Source organism: Cannabis sativa, chromosome 1, assembly GCF_029168945.1.
Source record: "Cannabis sativa cultivar Pink pepper isolate KNU-18-1 chromosome 1, ASM2916894v1, whole genome shotgun sequence".
NCBI classification, from domain to species: Eukaryota; Viridiplantae; Streptophyta; class Magnoliopsida; order Rosales; family Cannabaceae; genus Cannabis; species Cannabis sativa.
Window position 1 is genome coordinate 67,944,468 of NC_083601.1, and position 20,184 is coordinate 67,964,651.

The 20,184-nt window shown below is 34.5% G+C and overlaps 2 protein-coding genes across 2 annotated transcripts; both read right to left on the reverse strand.

Moving 5' to 3' along the window:
- Positions 1 to 7,345: 7,345 nt before the first annotated feature.
- LOC115707146 (tRNA A64-2'-O-ribosylphosphate transferase) lies at positions 7,346 to 11,817 on the reverse strand. The gene is made up of 7 exons (XM_030635011.2): positions 11,260 to 11,817; positions 10,923 to 11,077; positions 10,027 to 10,714; positions 8,695 to 8,795; positions 8,498 to 8,606; positions 8,267 to 8,326; positions 7,346 to 7,933 (listed from the first exon to the last, which is right to left on the reverse strand). Exons 1-7 carry the CDS (start codon positions 11,546 to 11,548, stop codon positions 7,767 to 7,769), a joined length of 1,569 nt encoding a protein of 522 aa, XP_030490871.1. The 5' UTR covers positions 11,549 to 11,817; the 3' UTR covers positions 7,346 to 7,766.
- Positions 11,818 to 13,024: 1,207 nt separating this feature from the next.
- On the reverse strand, positions 13,025 to 13,408 carry LOC133035646 (uncharacterized). Its single transcript, XM_061111696.1, has one exon. The coding sequence runs from the start codon at positions 13,406 to 13,408 to the stop codon at positions 13,025 to 13,027; it is 384 nt and encodes a 127-aa protein (XP_060967679.1).
- Positions 13,409 to 20,184: the final 6,776 nt, after the last annotated feature.

Sequence of the window (20,184 nt, forward strand, 5' to 3'; positions counted from 1 at the left end):
ACTTAGATAGGTCGTGGTAATGGAGGTCAATGGTCAAACCAAAAGTACCAATCCAGAATAATTTGCCAAATATGCCACAAATCAAGTCATTTTGTTTTACAGTTTTTTCACAGATTTGATAAATCCTTCCAGGGTCCCCCTCCTCTGGTTCACCCTCTTCATCCATGGGTCAAATGCAAGCAATGGTTGTCACCCCAGATACTATGTCTAATTCGAACTGGTACCCTGATTTAGGAGCCACAAATCATTTAACTCCAGATGCTCAAAACTTGTTCAATAGCACTGACTACCTTGGCCAGGAGCAAATTTTTGTTGGCAATGGCTCAAGTTTGAGAATTCATCATATTGGTCAATCCTCTTTTTCATCTCCTTATCAACACAAAACTCTTAACACTCAAAAATCTCTTACATGTACCTTCAATCACAAATAATCTCTTAAGTCTCTCAATTTGCCTTAGATAACAATGTCTTCTTTGAATTCCATGCTAACATTATTTTGTTAGGACCAGGTGATCAAGAAGACACGTCTCATTGGCAAGCTTGACAAGGGCCTCTATGTGTTTGATCATACACAAATTGGAGACCAGTCTCACCATAGATCCCCCAATCACTAGCTCCTCTACTTGTAATTTTATCACGTTCCTTTCTACTCAAAACAATCCATCTATTTTTTAGTTGTGGCATAACAGATTGGGTCACCCGTCTGCCCCTATTGTACAAAAAATAATATTCACTTGTAACATTCAATCAAGGAATAAAACAATTTTTTTTTTATTTTGGTCATGCTTGTTTGGGAAAGTCTCATAAATTTCCATTTCCTTATTCCAATGTTATGTACACACAACCACTCCAAATGGTCTACATAGATCTTTGGGGTCCAGCACCTCAAATTTATTTCAATGGCTACACATACTACACAAGTTTTGTAGATGCATACGGTAGGTACATATAGTTATATCTATTAAAAATCAAATATGAGGCCTTTTCCACCTTTCAAAATTTTAAAAAGCAAGTTGAACTACAATTTAATCTTCCTATTAAAGCCCTGCAATCTGATCGTGGAATTGAATTTAAACCCTTTGACAAATTTTGAGTAATGTGGAATCATTCACACTCAATCATGCCCTCATACTCATGAGCAAAATGGTGTGGTTGAGAGGAAACATAGGCATATAGTTGAGAGTGGACTTTCACTCCTTGCACATGCACATATGCCTTTAAAATTCTGGGATGAGGCATTTCAAACTGATGTATATCTTTTAAACAGAGTTCCTACCCCAAAACTGAATTTTTCATCTCCATTTTAGATGTTATTTCATACGATCCCTGACTACGCAACTCTGAAAATATTTTGGTGCTCATGCTACCATAATGTTATACCTTACAATAAAAATAAACTCCAGTTCAGATCCACTAAGTGCACATTTTTGGGGTATAGCCTTGTGCACAGAGGCTACAAGTGCCTGCGCAAATATGGAAGAGTATATCTATCCAGAGATGTGACATTTAATGAATACTCTTTTCATTCTCCCTAAATCCCACTCCAACTGTCTCTTCTTTCCCTAAACATCCCAATATCTCAACTACTCCTCCACTCATTCCACCTAAAGAAATAACTATTACTCCAAATTCTCAATCTTACCAATATAATGTTAGCTCTCTTTCTAGCTCTCACAGTGACAATGCAGGTACTCCCACAGGTTCATTCCAACCAGCTTCATCTCCATACTCAAAGTCTTCATCTATTGTTACACCTGTCACCTCTGATAATGCAACTGCTTCATTTGCCTCTTTTACAAATGCTGCTCCTGCTCTACCTGTGGTTACAAATCAGCATAAAATGCAGACAAGATCCAAAAGTGGCATTCATAAATTAAAAGTGTATCTCACTTCTCTACTTCCCACTAAAGAAGCTGAAGCTTTATTGTCCAAACCTTGGAATTCTACTATGGGAATTGAGATTACTGCCCTTAAGAAAAATAAACCTGGACTGTTGTCCCGAGACCAGAAGGAAGACAAGTTGTAGGCTGCAAGTGGGTGTATAAAATCAAGGAAAACCTTGATGGTTTTGTCAACTAGCACAAGGCTCGATTAGTTGCTAAAAGGTATCATCAACATACAACCAGGTTTTGATTTCTCATAAACTTTTAGTCCAGTGGTTAAACCTATAATCATTAGGATTATTCTCACATTGGCTATAACAAAAGGGTGGACAATGCATCAACTTAATGTTGACAATGCATTTCTCAATGGATCTCTTCAAGAGAAAGTTTATATGAAACAACCACCAAGTTTTGAAGATCCCTCTCAGCCAAATGGTGTCTGCAAGCTTCACAAGGCCTTATATGGCCTCAAGCAGACCCGAAGGGCTTGGTTTGATAGGTTAGCCTCTGTTCTCATGTCCTTTGGATTCTTCTCGTCCAAAGCAGATCACTCTCTCTTCTGCAGACACTCAAATGGCTCTCAAACATTTGTCCTTAACTATGTTGATGATATCCTTGTAACTGACAGTGACCCCTCTCTCATTGAAACCTTGATAACATATCTATACCATACCTTTGCCCTCAAAAACTTGGGGGAAATCGAGTACTTTTTGGGCATAGAAGTGACATACACATCAAAGGGGCATCTCTCACAAACTAAGTACTTGAAGGTTCTTCTCACAAGGGAAAAGATGCAATTTGCAAAGCCTAACTCTAGACTCTTCTCTCAAGGGAGTGATCCAGTTGAAAATCCGAAGTTTTACATGTCCATTGTTGGAGGATTACAATACCTTGTTGCCACAAGGCCTAAAATTGCTTATAGTGTCAACAAAGTATGCCAATTCATGCATAATCCTCTTCAATCATATTGGACAACAGAAGAGAATTCTTAAGTATCTCTCTGGCACCATTGAGTATGGTCTGCACCTAACAAAACCATTGCAAACCCTAATGACAGGCGTTCCACAAGTAGTTTTTGCGTATATTTTGGATCCAATCTTGTTGCTTGGCAATCCAAGAAGCAACAAACAATTTTGAGATCTTCAACCGAAGCAGAATTTCTAAGCTTAGCCTCAATAACAATAGAATTCACTTGGATCAGATCCCTGCTTCAAGAACTTAAAGTTACTCTTCTTCACAACAAATCTATTCTATGGCGTGACAACTTAAGCACAGTCATGCTTGCTACTAATCCCATTCTCCATGCCAGAACTAAACATATAGAGTTTGACCTCTACTTTGTTTGAGGAAAGGTCATAGCAAAAGAGATAGAAGTTAGACATATCCCTACATTCAACCAAATTGCAGACTGTTTGACCAAGGCAATATCTAGCTCACGTTTTCCTATCCTTCGAGACAAACTTAAAGTTGAAAGCTCTTCAACTCTAAGTTTAAGGGGGACTGTTGAAGGAGTTAATTGTTTTTGTTTGTATCTTGCTAAATTGGTTTTTCATTTAGAAATTCTATTAAGTGTTGTTAAGCCATGCTTTTCTTTTGCTTGTATATATATACTCTTCTGTACCTTTTCTCAATTTAATAATAATAATTGAGAAAAAAAAAGCACACATGCAATTAGGATTTTATTTTTTTTTCTTTTGAATAATCAGAGAGAAATATATATTAACCACAAAACAGATTTACAACTTAACAATCCACTAACCAATTACAATCTCTTAAAAGAACCTCCTCCCAATCTCTATCTTTCCTATTGAATTTCTTGAAGTTCAAATATTTCAATCTATTACAAACTGTATGAATAATCCCTTTAACCATGACTCTAATAATTGGAATCTTGTGATCCCAATAGCTAGAGTTTCGACCTTGCTAGAGATAGTACACCAAGGCAGCAATTAAATAAAAATACAGCTTAAGCCTGCCTTGAGAAATCTTCCCTTTGGTGATCCACTTCATCATATCTTGACATGTCAAAAGACTTGATTGGCATACCACTCCAGTGAGCAATCTCTACCAACACTTTCTTGCTATAACAAAACAAAATCTACACAATCAATCACGAGTTGGTACCAATGAATTATATTTGGATTTTTTTTAAAAAAAAAAAAAAATTGATATATATATATAATTGTAATAATGTACATTGTTATATAAAAGGAATTAGATTATAATTTCATTAGGAGGCAAAAATAAATTGAAAAAAATTGTCCTTACAATAATAATAAAAGTGATACTTCTTCTGCCTAAACATTTTCATATGTATTGCTATCAATGAATTGACGATAATGATTAAACATCATTACAAAAATCATTGATTTGAAATATATCAATTTAAGTGTGAAAAGGTTGGTCCAACCTCTTTAATCCAAGGCCACTAGTTTTAGTATAATTTTATCAGTAGCTAGGTTAAAATGCAAGAAAAAGGACGGGAAATATAACAACTTTTGTTTTGATGAAGTGATAGCTAATATAAAATCTTGGAGGTGGGATCCTCTATCAAAAATGATGACAAAGGCTTATCTTTATTAAGTCATGACATTAGAAAAGTACCCAGTTAATATCTTAGAGCTAATAAAATGGGGACCTTTATATCATATTATTTAAATATATAATATATACATAAAAGCTATAGCAAACTTATCTTTTTTTTTTTTTTTTAATTTTATTTTTGGCACTATAAATTGTACAATTTTTTTTTAAAAAAAAAAAATTATAAATAGCTTAAATAATACATAATTATATAAAAAAATATACTAAAAAGCTTTCTTGAAAAATATCGAAACAAATATAGAATGTATCAAAAACAATTCTTTTAGAGATACATGAAAGGCTTAACCATTTATGACTTCCTATACCGCCTCTAGCGGTAAGAAATTATTTTAGAACTCGTTTGATAGGTTTTATAAGAGTCGTATTAGATTAATTATTACAATCATAAATTTTAATTCAATAAAAATCGTATTATTTGATAAATAAGAAACAATATGCACTAATTGTATTATAATCTTTAGAAATTGTCTGAGACCAAGGTTAGGGAGCCCGTGACCAAGGTCACGGGTCGAGGTCTGGGACTAGAGTCCGGTGTTAGGGTCCAAGGTTGGGTTTGGAGTCTGAGTCCAGGGCCGAAGTTGGAGTCATGATCAAGTTTATGGTAAAGATATCATAATTTTATACAACCTATTAATATAAATCAATATCAAATCATAATATTGTATTGAATAATACTAATACAACCCAACACAATACTATATAATATAATATATTAAAGTAATGTTTGTGAACATACACTACATACCAACCAAATATTTTAGCTTTTTTACTATTAAAATTGGCAAATTTACATAACATCATCTCAAATGGAATGTTATAAATGTGATGCATATTTTTTAGCCATATTCATAAAATTGAGTTTTAATGGTAGTGCATAATATGGTTTAAATTTTGTACATACTAAAAGTTGTGCTAAATTTAGTACAAAATATAGTATGAGCCAAATTTTACACCACAATAAATATTATTTTTTTTTATTTACTTTTTTGTTACTTATTAATATAACTAATAATTTTATTATTTTTTAGTTATATATTTAATATTTTTTTATATATTTTTTTAATAAAAAATTAATTTTTGTTAACTATTTTACACATTTCTATTAAAATAAAATTTATTTTACTTTTAGCGTACGATTATAAAATTAAAGCTAAATATATTGATTCATTTTTTACAGCTTTCAGCACAAAATTTACTCCATCCTTTAAACATGGTCTAAATTACTATGAAGACAATATAAATAATCACTCAAAACGATATTTAAATGTACATAGATAGATATCAAGTAGTTTTTCTTTTTTCTTTTTTCTAAAAAAATAGAGTCAATTTTATCCAAGAAGAATGAGAGATACTAGAGCTTATTGGCTTTATAAGTGCGGGTCCACATTCATTCGGATTTTCTTTCCATGGCCATGCAAATTGATTATTAATGCTTAAAATTAAAATAGTTTATTTATCTAAGAATATGGGAAAAGGCCAAATTATCTTCTTCTTTTTATGGAGGCTATTTTTGCTTTTTATGGCTATGCAAGGGACAATTATGCCTAATATTTGAGTAATGATATCTGCGGTAAAATTATGAACTAAAATACTATATATTAATTAGATTGTCTCTATTAAAACTAAACATATTTATTTTATATAGAACCCACTGTTTTAGAAAGATACACTGTAATATCTTAGTGCATTATCATTATTCAAAATATTAATCTCATTTTCTCATGCCTTTACCCACACACCTAAATGCCCTTCCAAAGTTTTGGTCAGTACTTTGCTTTCGATCACATTATTTAAAGCTATAGTTTCAAAAAATTTCTTTTTCCATTAAAGATGAAAGCCTAATTTATCGTCTTCTTGCCTTTTGCCTTTTGCTTTTCTCTTTCCTTCTCCATTTAAGATCTTGTAAGATCAAGTCTAATGCAGCACAAAACTAAATTTTTATTGAAAGAAATCCTTCAGCGTCATGAAGTTTATATAAATATATAATTAGTTTTCTCTTTAGACTAGCTAGTTCCCCACACATATAATAGTAATTGCATAATTTTATTTCAATTACAAACAAAATTACATATATTTATAATAAATATACCGAGAGAGTACATATAAATTGTTAAGAAGCAAACACAAATGTGAGAGACTCGAGACTCGAATTCAGACCCGCGACAAGACCCATGCCCGGACCGAGGATTCAGACCCAAACCCGAACCTCAGACCTAAACTCAAACTTAGGACCCAGACCTAGACCCATACCTAGACCCATACCCCAAACATGGACCCAAACCTGGGGCCCCAAACTCAGATCTGGACTTGTACTTAGGGCTCAGGACTCGGGACCCGAAACTCGAATACAGACCCAGACCGCAAATCCCGAACTCGGAGATGAGACCTAGACCTAGGACTCGGGACCCGAGACTCAAACACAGACCCAAACTCGAACTCGAACTCAGGATCTAGACCCAAACCTATGACCCGAGACCCCAGAACCTAACAAAATTAAATTCTTTTAAAAAAAAATTAATTAAAAAAAAAAGATAAATCGAGTCAGATCTGATCCAATCTGAGTATTTGATCTAGCAAGACGGGACGAGATCATTACATGATTTAGATCGAGTCGGATCATAGAATCAGATCCGACCCCATCCACTAACACTCCTAGTGAAAGCAACTTCCATATTTAAATATAATGAAAGTTGTATCACTTCACAAACTACTATATTATTCAAAGAAAATGTCCGTATAAAATAATCAAGTATCTAATTTGTCCATTATCAATCTTCAGCAACTAGAAGACCAATGTCACCACACTAACTTTTACGTTTTCCCATCCCCAAATAAAGAACACACACAGTCGCGCAAAATTTAAGGCCAATGGAAAATGCTCACTTATTAAAACAAAATTTTCAGATCAATCCAAGTACCTAATATAAAGTTAATATTAATAACATTTGGTTAACAGTTGGATTTTAAATTGGACTCATCTCAACACAAGTCTGCCCTGTCTTCTTCTACTTCATTCTCCCATAGATATTTTGCCATAGACCAAACTCCTTACAGGGCCAGATAGTATGCAAAACCACAAATTAGAATATAAAATAAAATAGCCCACTCTAGTGAAAAAGAAAAGGCAGGCCCTTTTATTTTTAGGTATACCCACCGTCCAAAACTGAAGGAAAAAGGTAGCAATAATAAGAAAGTGTGCCAAAAATGGAAAGCTCTTGATTTTTGGTAGTGGAGTATCTATCTGTATCTTCTTCAGCAAAATCCTGAGAGAATAATATCTCAATCTGAAATGACTGTTGTACCACTAAGAAAGCTGAAAACTTGCTTGAGATTTCCTCTAGATGCCCGGGCATTTACTGCAAATTTGCAAATCAATACTAATCTTTTCCTCATTTCCAATTTGGTTATGCAATTCTGGCTGAAAAACTTCCCACCATCAAATGTTCCTATTGGAGTAGTACAAAAGTCAAGATATAAACTACAGTCAATAATATTTGGAAAGAAAGTTTCCCTTACTACAAAAGGATTTATTAAGACATCTTGAGCAAAGTTGAAAGATTGCTTTATGTGCAAGAGAAAACTTTGTAAAAGAGAGGGGAAACTAATAAAATATGCAACAAATGAAGGTAACTCATCCATAAATTTATTTATATAGCAGTGAAAAAAAAAGGTGGCAGAAGCTATGAACTAGACTTCCCAATGATTTTTTACAGGAAAAAAATTAACCTTTCGAAACTGAGAAAGCAAAGAAAAATTTAGCTGTATGTTATTAATGCTACCTTCATCATCAAATAATGATATCAAAATTGCCAAACCGACGCATACACTAATATCCTCCCCTGGAAATGGAAACATCATCAGACATTAGAAGATATAAATTGAACAAGCATTCAATAAGGATAAACATCCCTGCTTTGACATCAATATTCCTAGTTCAATATAATATATTACACATGACTTAATTTAAATGTCGATTGAGGAAAAGAGGAAGGGAGCTTCACAGGCTTTACCATTGTGACAACAAATTAGAAGTTTCTTCCCTTTGCTTAGATTTAACTTCGCAAACTTTACTGCAGAAGGCAGACTCTTCAACAAGGAAAAGCGATCAAATTTTGATGTCTGAAGAAAAGGATGTAAATAAGTGAAACAACAACAAAAGGCAACACAAACAACATAGTAAATTCCTTTACTTTCTTCCAAAATTTACCAGTATCGGAAGATGAAAATATGTTTCGGGATCTTGAAGAAGGGCAGGCACAGAAGTTTCATTACAATCTATTATGCAATCAATCTTTGATAGATTTTCAGCTACAAAAACAAAGTAACAGAGAGTTAGTCATCCGAAAGGAAGAAAAGAGTAGCGAATTGTTGAGGAATTAGCCCATTAAACCAGCTGCCACATCAGCACAACAAAACTTTGGTGTCCAAGATGTTAGTTATGTTAGTTGGTTCTCTGTTTTTCAGTTCAACTACCCTAACTGCAAAAAGCTATAAAAGGACACCTTGGTTCAAACAGAAAGATACTTTAGCACCTAGAAGACTAAACCCCTACAGATTCATCTCTCCCTAATTCTAAGAACTGTCCAAGAAACTGAGTGAAGGAGGGTTGTAATAAGGTTCCTTGTGTGTCTGATCAAGATTCCTCAGTGTGAGGTTTTGTGTAATCGGTGTTCGACACCATTGTTGAGTGTAATTGAGTTGTAAACTCTCATTGTAATGTGATGATTTGATCAATAAAACTCATTCATTCTAGTCATTGAAATCGAGCTAAGTATCTTTAATATTTGTTCAATTTCTGTTGATGGTTATAACAGCAACTGAATTAATTATAAACCAGAAATAAACCAGCAATTCAAGCATAAAAACAGAACTAATTATAAACCAGAAATTGCGAAGTAAATTCACATCACGAATAATTGAGAACAAAAAGGAACAAATTTTGATGAAGTAAATGTTTTGCCTCAAAATATGCAAAATAAAAAGAATTAGCATCTCAAGAGAGTTGATTTACATATGGCTATTTGCATAGAATCAAAAGAGAATTAATAAAACATCAGGTGTGCCAAAAATTGTTAAAAGCCCAAATCTAAGGCAAATAAGGGGTAACCCCCAAAATGGGATAAACTTTCTCTCAATCCTCTATTTTAAAATATATAATAATGTTTCTAGTGCAATCCTACTTAAGCTGATATAGCATACTAACAAATATGACATCATAAGAGAAATAACATAAAATATACAACATAAAAGAAATAACCAGCTAGCATAAGAAATTATACTAATCCAGTTTATTCATAACTATTCTCCTAGATCACATACTGAGTCATGTATAACTTCACAAACCAAACTAAGTATTCAAGGACACACATGCTTGTAGTACTTACAAGAACCACAAGAAATGAATAAAAAGAAATATATATATATATATATATATATATATATATACTTGTTTTTTAAAAAAAAAAAGTAAACAGCCTTATTAAGAACAAAAGCCATTGTAGAAACTCAACAACTGTAAGTTTGTTTATGTTCAGCATACCAGCTTGGGGTGTGCCTAAGGCAAGATTAGTTTCTCCCAGCCAAGATATTGGCTGATCCTCACCATAAGAATTCAAATTATCTTCAATGTTTAACATATCCAATGAAAATTGTGATAGATTAGCAGAGTTGCCTGCCAACTTTGTTGACTTGACAATGACTTGAGGAGCATTCTGTCCTCTTTGAGCCCGATAAACTCTATCTTTTTCCACCATATCAGCTACCTTTTGATTACATAAATCAGGCCCCGAGTTTATAAGATCATACACATGATTCCAAAACAAGTTAGGTGTTAGACCCCTTGACCAGCTTTCTTCATCATCCCCAGCACCAGCTATATAATTCCAGCTATACTCTGAGCTAGTTCTAATTTGAGCATATCCAGTAGAGAAAGAGGCAGAAACAAGTATGATGGGTGTGAAATCCCATGAATCATGGTCTGGTACTTCATTCAACCAGATCACTGATTTCTGGGATATCCATAGAGGGCGCAATGGTTTTTTCAAGCAAGCCGCAAGAGCTGCTATATCAGCTCCACTTTCCTCCAACTGTTTGGTCCACTCCTCTAAGCGACCCTCAATTGAAGATCTCTCAGTTTTGGAAATCCACAGGGGAAGATGCAATGAACAATCCCAATCAATAGAGGCATGTTTTATGTCCTGAGCACTTTCACTGGACATACTTGAATTCTGCATCCAAAACAAATACAGAAAACGAAGAAAATGATTATTTATAAGCACAAAAAGAGGAAAGCCATAATCAATATTGAAAGGAAAATTAAATATCAAACTCTATCTTTTCAATAGAAAGACCTCTCTGGCTTGAAATGAAGTGCAATATTGATATTCAAAAACTATAAAACTACATTAATCAATACCAATGTTATTTTTTACTCACCCCCTCCAACACAGCTAAATCATTCATTTTGTTCAAATGATTTCGAATACACCGATTAAGAACACAAGTCCAAATGGGTATAGTTTTCGACATGCTATCCGGAAATCTCTTCCCTTTACGGGTTGAATCCACTATGATACACCCTCCTTTCTCTCCTACCATATTCAATATAAAAAAGAAAATCATATATACATGTACCCTCACTCCTCAGAATTGCCAAAAATGCTTGTATAAGAGCACTAATTATAATCATTCTTTTAATCTCAATACCACTACGAATTCAATATTGATTGAATAAACAAAAGGAGGGAGGGTGTACCAAATACGAATTACGTACCAGAAAGGTGAGCAACATGGAGATTAAGGCGAGAAGTGTTGAAGGACCAGTTGTTGTTGTGGCCATCGGTGGACTTGAAGTAACAGGTTGAGTGGAACTTAGAGAAGTACCAGAGGCCACAGCGGAGGTTGGCGAGGAGAGGGAGTTCCGGCCATAGCTGGGAGATCTCGCCCACAAAGGTTGAGTCTTCGTAAATGGACCTCAGTGCGTTGTAAATGGTGTTGTCCTTACGCTTTATACTCCGTGCGGCTTTGTATATGCTCAGCCTGGTCGTCTCAGGTGCTTCCATGGAAATGGAATTCAATTTAAGAAAGGTTTTTGCAGACTGTAAAGTCGGCTCATTTGGGTGTACCGAACGTAACACAGTAGCTTGGGTTCCTAACTTGTGAATTGAGAACTGAATGAAAGCTCAGGTTGGGTCAATATCAAATAAAATTAAGATAAGTTGGAATTTTTTTTTTTAATTATGTATTATCTAATTCTCTTTTATAATTAAAATACTAAATATAACCCATATAATTTATTAAAATTAGAAAACTCAATGTACAAAATGTTGATATGACCTATAAAATTAGTTATAAATTAAAGAATAGTAAAATAAAATTAAAAATTAAAATAAAAAATAGGCATAGAATATAATTTTCTGAATAAAATTTCAACCCAAATTTTCATTGATCGCATTTTTTTTTTTTTTTGGTTTATATAAAAATACTGAATTTTAGATAAAAGTTTTTTACTGTTACGCGAATTTTTTTTTACAAAAATACTGTCATTTTATAAAACAACCATAAAATAACAAAACAGAACAATAATTAAAACAACAGTGGAACAACTAAAAAAATAATTGTGGAACAATAGTGAAAACTTAACACAGTACACAATATAAAACTTACACAATATTTTTTTAAAAAAAATCTGGCCAACAATAAAAAAAAAAAAAAAAAAAAAGAATTGGAAATTTTAGTATGTGATGCAAAAATTCTTTTTTTTTTTTTTCATTTTCACTGTTTGGGTTATTGGGTGGTTCTTTCAGTAGTTTTTATGTGGGTTGCTATGTAAATTTTGGTTGTTCTATTGATTGCTATGTGGGTTGTTATGTTGATTTACGTAAAAATATATATAAAAAATTGTTTTGAAATGTTAAAATAAAAAAAAAAAAATTAAGGTTAAACCTTAAAGAAAAATAATTATAATTCACATCAGTAATTTTCTTTTTGCTAATTTTGATTTTTTTTTTCTCATTCAATTTTGTCATGTATTAAATCAATTTTTTAAATTGTTCATCATCAACTATTGAGATTGTTAAAATTAAAAAATTTCAACAAATTTTGTTCACCAAATTTTTTGACATGAATGAAAGTTTACGAACATAATAATTTTTTTCAAAACTAGATTCATTCCATAATTAAATAATTACAAAAAATTAGGCGAGTCTCGCTTAATAGCGTGATTTGCACAAGAGGGATTAATGCCAATCTACATGACACTAACTTTGTATGACAAAACATATTGGCTATTCCATTAGCTTCCCTAAATACAAACAAGATCCCTGTGACGCTATCAAATAACAATCTAATATACCATCAACATCCCTACAACTATCCTTCTTTTGTTGAATTAATTGGACAACTTGTAGACAATCAGATTCAATATTAAATCTTGAAAAAATATGTATTCCGACTTTCAGAATAACTTGTATTGTCTACAGTTCAACTTGGAGAGGTTGGTATTCTTGTTGTAAAGTTGTGGTCGAAGCAAAGACCACCTAACCATTTTCATTCCTAACCACACAACTAATTCCAGAACACCTTGAACCTTTCTTCTCACTTGCATCCACATTTATCTTCAGCAAACCAACCTCAGGTGGACTCCAAACTATTTCTCTATATTGATTCCTATCTTTCCCATTACCACCAGTCACCTGTGCCTCTTTATAGTCATTAATATATTGAGCACACCATTCCATAACTTCACTAGCCTTTGGAATAGTTCCACTATGCTCAGAGTTATTCCTAATGTGCCATAATTTCCAAGATAAGATAAGAAAATATTCAAACTCTTCCTGCTGCCAATCCTTAGACAATCTGATAAGGATAGCAACCACATCCTCCTTGCCAACTCTCTGGACCTTTGGCTTGAAACCACACATCTTCTACACTGCTCAGTTCGCCTTACAATTCCACAAAGCATGAAAAAATCTTCTTTAGCACAAGCAAAATACCTATGGCAGGTTGTGTCAACAGACATCCCCCTCTTAGATAAAGTGAAATGAGTGGGAAGCCATGAATGCACCACCTTCCACACAAAATGTTTCACTTTTAGTAGAATTTTTAATTTCCACAACATTCTCCACCATGCTGCCATATGACTATCGTAGCTCTATAGCCATTCTATACCCACTCTTCACCAAGTATTTCTCTTTTTTTTTTTTGTAGTGCCATAAAATTTTATCTTCCACTTTCCACTCCGAACATGGCATTATTAAGATCAAGTCAGCGTCTTCCTCATTAAAAATGGCTTGCATAAAATCTTTATCCCACATACCAGTTGCATCTTTTAAATCCACTAGATATAGACCCTCTAGAATAGTAGGCTGATCATAACTTTGAAAGTTGTTGGTCTTGGCAGCCATGAGTCTTCCAATATTCCACACTATTCCCATTCCTAATTCTCCATCGATGGCCACTTTAGATTATTTCTTTTCCTCATACTACATTCTGCCAAACAAAGGACGTGTGTGACTCACATCTTGCTTCCAACACCGAACCATTAGGAAAGTAGCTTGCTTTAAAACTCTATTACAAAGAGATGACAGAAAACGAATAAATGTCCATATTTGTTTTATAAGAAGAGCTTGATCGAACATTTTCAAGTCAAGAAATCCAAATCTTCCTTTTTCTTTTGGCTGACATAAAACAGACCATGTGCGCCAATGTATATTATCAATTTTCTAAGAAGAATCCCACCAAAATTTCGCTGCTATTTTATAGAGGTTGTTTATAGTAGTTTTTGTCAAATGGAAACAACTCATGGTATATGTTGGAATTACTTGTATAATGGCTTTTATGAGCACCTTTTTCCCGTCACAGAGAACATAGATATTTTCCCAATCAGGAAGCTTGTTCCATAACTTATTTCCAATCACATCGCCTAGCTTAGGAAAGAGAACCAGACTGAAGTAATACATCTCATAACTTTATCAATCCTTTCCTCCCAATATCCAAGTTTCAACATCATAACCTGAATAAATGACCAATCAACCGTATCGTACACCTTAACCATATCCAATTTTAAAGTCAGCTTCCTACTATTTTGAAAATGATTCTTTCTCATGCAATGAAGCCCTTCGTAGCCAATGATAGTATTGTCATGAATCAATCTTCTTTTAACAAAGGCACTCTGTAATACCCTAGAATTATGAAATGGATTAGCAAAACCCTAATTAGATAATTATGATTAATTGAGGAATTATATTATTATATAGTTCAATATATGAGAATTTATTTGATTAATTATATGTTAAGACCCCGTTGGTGAGCTAGGGGTATTTTAGTAATTTTGACACGAAAAGGGTAAAATAATGGAATTAATTTAATTACGTGCTTATGGAACTATATTATTATATAGTATGTCTGTGTTGTCTTTTTCAGGTGTGTTCTGACAGGTTGGCGCAGAATAGTCACAATCGGGTGTTTTGGGCCGAATCGGGTTTGGGCCCAAAATGCAATTTAAATTGAAATATTTGGCATTTTTATTTATGTGTGGATAATCTAAAATTAATTGGGATTGAATTATGCATGAAATGCCATTTTTGCCCTTGTATGCGAAAGTGGAGGTTATATGGCCTTAGGGGAAAATTGGTCATTTTTGACCAATTGATTATTTTGATAAAATAAGTGATATGTTAGAAATTGAGGGAATTTTATGGTTTCTTATGTCCCTTACCCGAACCCTCTCTCTCTCTCTCTCTCTCTCTCTCTCTCTCTCTCTCTCTCTCTCTCTCTCTCTCTCTCTCTCTCTCTCTCTCTCTCTCTCTCTCTCTCTCTCTCTCTCTCTCTCTCTCTCTCTCTCTCTCTCTCTCTCTCTCTCTCTCTCTCTCTCTCTCTCTCTCTCTAGCCCATCCTTTTCTTTAATTTCAACCTTGGATTGAAGAGGATTAGCTTGATTTGGTGCCATCTTTGAAGCTTGTTGTGGGTGGATTTTGAGCTTGCTTTTGGTGTAATTTGAGGTAGTTTTACAGCTTTGATTTCAAGTTATGGTTGCTGAATATAAGTGATTAAAAGCATGAAATTAATAGTTTGATCTTAGGTTGCATGATAGAGATCCTTGATTGATTTAAGCATGTTATTACTTGAGTTTTTGGAATTTATGTATGTTTGAGCCTTGGATGAATTCTAGGGTTTTCTTCTTGTGAAATTCTTGGTTGTATATATTAATTGTTTGTTGGAAATTGATGATTAGAGCTAGCTTGTAAGTTTTGGCTCAAGAGCTTGAAAATTGGGGTTTATGGATTGTTGTACAATCTGAAATTGAGGGTTTTATGCTGGAATTTGATGTGTGAACTATGTGTTTTTAACTCTTTAATAATTGGTAGCAACCTTGTATTGTGATTTGGGAGTTTAATTGTGAATTTCGATGATTTGGTTGGAATTGGGTTGCTGAAATTCGTGTTAATGCTGGCTGATTTCTAGGTTTGGAACCCAGGTGCTGTGGCATGGTCTGAGCATGCCGCGACCCGCCCCCTTGAGTGGAACCTGGGAGTTGGTCCGAGGTGCCGCGGCATGGCTTGGGCATGCCGCGGCCCGCCCTCAAATTTTTGGGCGGATTGGATTTCCAACTTTAAAATTTCATAACTTTTGATTCTGAACTCCGATTTGGGAGTTCGTTATATCGTTGGAAAGCTTGTTCCGAGCTCTATGTGATTATTTGAATTTTAAATGCCATCAATATATTTTATGAGTTTGAAATTAGGGGTTAACCCTAGTTGTGAAAATCCCAGATTGTGTGGCAAGGATTACCGGCACCTGGTCAGGAGCATCTGGGGATTCAGAATCTCTGCTATTGCGGGACAACAGGTAAGATAGTGGTATGCACATAGAGTTAAGCGCAGTGGCGCTCATAATGTATGTTGTGTTTATGATTAATTAAGAACTGGGATTAGGGTTATTACCCTAAAGTGAGCGGTTATTTGATCTAGGGTTATACCCTAGTAGTTAAAGATGTTGAATATTATGCCATGTTAAATGTGTTGGAATAAAGAGTTATGCATCAAGGCATAATTAAGCTAGACTCGGCAAACTAGTACCTTGAGTTTAATTTTAAGTGTAGTCTAGGGTCATTACCCTATAATATTATGAAGGTAAGAAAGCATTAATACATGGTAATATTATTAATCTAGTGAAAACATGAGTTAGGGTTATTACCCTAAGATTTTATATGATGTGGTAAATATTGAGTACACGCATGTATGTTAAGAGTTATGTGTACAAGACATAACTGGGTTAGATCTGGTATATACCACCAGGGTAAACCATCGAAAGAACGTAATGTATGGATTACGTATATATGTTAATAGGGTTCTGCGTGTAAGGCATAATCAGGTTAGGCTCGGTAACCAAAACCGAGATAAACCCTACTAAGGCCTTATTATAAATAGACGTGTGAGAGCAACACGTAGGTCTACGCCACGTAGACATAAATAGGCATGTGAGCACAACATGCAGGTCTATATCAAATAGACAAATAGTGCAGTGGCACTATTAATTACGTGTTATACATATTGAGATTAAGGGTTATGCAATCAAGGCATAATCAAGTTGGAGTCGGTAACCAGAACCGAGATGAACCATTCTAAGGCCTTATTGTATTTAGACGTGTGAGAGCAACACGTAGGTCTATGTCACGTAGGCATAAATAGACGTGTGTAAGCAACACGTAGGTCTACGCCACATGGACATAAATAGGCACATGAGCGCAACATACAGGTCTGTGTCACCTAGACATATATGAACGACATTACTGTTTAATAGCATGATGAGCATTTATTGATATGATTTATATTGTCTTGCTGGGCTTGGCTCACGGGGTGCTCTACTGTGCAAGAAAGGGTAAGACTATTGTTGATCAGCCATGAGTGTAGGAGCTGGACGAAGAATGTACATGTCCAGGCCACATCAGACCAAGCGGGTTGGGGTCTACCAGCATTGTGTTTTTGAGACTCTATTTTGCTGCTTAGGCCGACTGAAAGAAAAGGACTTATAATAAAATTTTGTAAATGTTTTTGGGATCCCAACTTCAGTAACTTTTAGATTATAAAGTTAAAATATTACAAGTTTACTTTTATTCTGTTTGATATTAAAGTTTAAATTCCGTGCTAATTTTATTAGTGATCCCATTCAGGGGATTAGGATTTCTTAAATAACTTAGGTAGCGTGCCTAATTATTTAGGGCGTTACAATTTGGTATCAAAGTGCCAAGGTTTTTAAACTTCCTGTAGACCGGTTGAACATGTACATTCATCGTCAGAGATAAGCTCGACTCATGGTGCCGTAAGTATTGAGAGTAAATACTTTACTGTTTATGTGATCATCTATTTACCATTTTCCATTTTAGGCAGTATGCGAGCATCTAGACTATTTATGTGTTATGCGATGCCATGCTTTAAATGCTATAAGATTAAGTGTTTATTTCTATGGAGTTAATAGTTGAGTTAGGGTTTAAAGGCAATAAGTGCGTAAGTGTGGTATTGGTGCCAGACTCGTTGGGGTTGTTGATTATTTGGTTATTTTTATAATGGACCCTCTTTAATCATCCAGCAGACTACAGGGCGAGCTAGTAGAGCCTGGTCTACCAAACCAATCCTCTGGCACTGCCTCCACCTCCGCAGAATCCAGGGGATAATGCGGGGATTGGCAATGCTAATCCTGCTGATTGGCAGCAGATGTTCCAAGAAATGCGAGGTATCATACTTCGTCAAGAAGAAGAGTTGCGACGATTAAGGAAACCGGCTGCCCCTATTGATCAAGTGTTACCACCAACACTTGTGCCAGTGGTGGGTAACCAGGGGTTTGTAATGCCGCATAGAGACTCGGTATTTGAGCGGTTCGTGAAGCTGCAACCTCTGACTTTTCTGGGAGGTACTGATATATTAAAGGCCGAGTAGTGGATGAGTACTATTACCCGTATTCTCGATAATATGGGGGTGACGAGAACTGAGAGAGTAAACTATGCAGCCTTCGTGCTACAAGATCATGCCCGCGTTTGGTGGGATATTGTGGGTCAGACCCGGGATGACAGTGTAATAACCTGGGAGGTTTAGATCTAGTTGAGCTTTAGTGTTTGCTGTCTTATATTGTTTGTAAATTTTTCTTGTCAAATCGGTCATCTTAAGAATTATGTGTGTTTTTACATGGTTAGATTCTGTTATTTGTGTTATTTTTTTATCGTGTCTTTATTATGATCTGAAAGAGTGTTGTTGCACTTGGTTTTCGTTTGTGTTAATGGGCTTGGGTTATTTTTAAATGGGCCAAGTGTTATTTTGTTTTTTTTCAAATCAAGGGGAGTTTCACCATTTTGGTATTTCCATCTGCTTCTTCTCCAGTTCCCTATTGGTATCCAGGGAGAGTCTTCCTATTTGAGTGTTAACAGGTATGATCAGGTCTAGGGGGAGCATCTTGATGTTGTTCTATTTTTATCCCTCCTGCAGAGCCCTCTTCCTAAAGGGAGTTTCCATGATGGGGGGTGTTTCATTATGCTCAATGAGGGGGAGATATTGTATATTAGTTAGTATATTGGTGACTATTATGTGACAATTTAGCATCTTGGTTTTTGTTAGTCTCTCTTTTATGTTGTTGATTGCATTGATCATAATTTGCCAAGGGAGAGATTGTGTTTGTGTTTGTCAAATTATGAGTTTTCTGCCATCTAGACAGTCAGTAGTTCCATCTGAGTATGTCTATTACTGGTTTATGGGTCAGCTTTGACAGATCAGTATTTTAATGTTAAAATATCTTAGGCAGCATCAATGAGTTATTAGTGAGCTGTCAAAGTCAGTTTTGTGTGAGTTGGTGTTATACATAGTTGATTCTTGAATATTCTAACCAACTCCCACTCATTTGATTCTTTGATAGAGATTTTTCTCTGCTAGGGAAAAAATCTTTTTCTTCTTCTTCTTTGTTTCTTGTTGGTTTCTCCATTGTTGAAGAGTTCAAGCTTCTATGATGAAGTGATGATGGAAGTTGTTTCATCTGAAGGGAGTTTAGAGTCATAGTTGAAGGGATTTCAGCTCAATCGAAGCAAGGGGAGCTTGTCTTGGAATCTAAGGGGACTTAGATTTGAATCTTGGTTGGTTAATCAATAGGGTAAATTGTTGTAAGAATTTTTGTTGTATTATTTTACATACATTTGATTTACAAACTGGAGTTTGTATCTTGACATTGATTCTTATTGGACGTTATTTACCTTGGTTCGGGGAACCCAAGCACTAGCCACTTAGAATGTGTTTCTAAGGCAGGTGAAGCTTGTAAATTTATGGTGTTCATCTTGATTTACTTTCTGTATTTTAACTTTTAATAATCCTTGCAATTTCATAGTAAAACTACTAGGTTTTATATTGTGTGATTGAATGTCATTGTTTCAATTAGTAGCGTCCGATTAGATCGGTTTTACATAGGTTACAAAAAAGAAAAAAAAAATAAAAAATCTCTTGAAATAATTTTAATGAGATGAGTATATATATGTACTTAGTACATCATGAACTCGAGATAACTTAAGAGCTTTAACAAACAATATTTACTTTAGATAGAGACTGGTGCTGATAAATAATTATAAAATTATTATGAATATACTACAATAAAGAAATAGAAAAAAGTAGAAGAATATGAAGAGAGAAAGAGATGAAATGAAATTTTTTCATTAATTTATTCG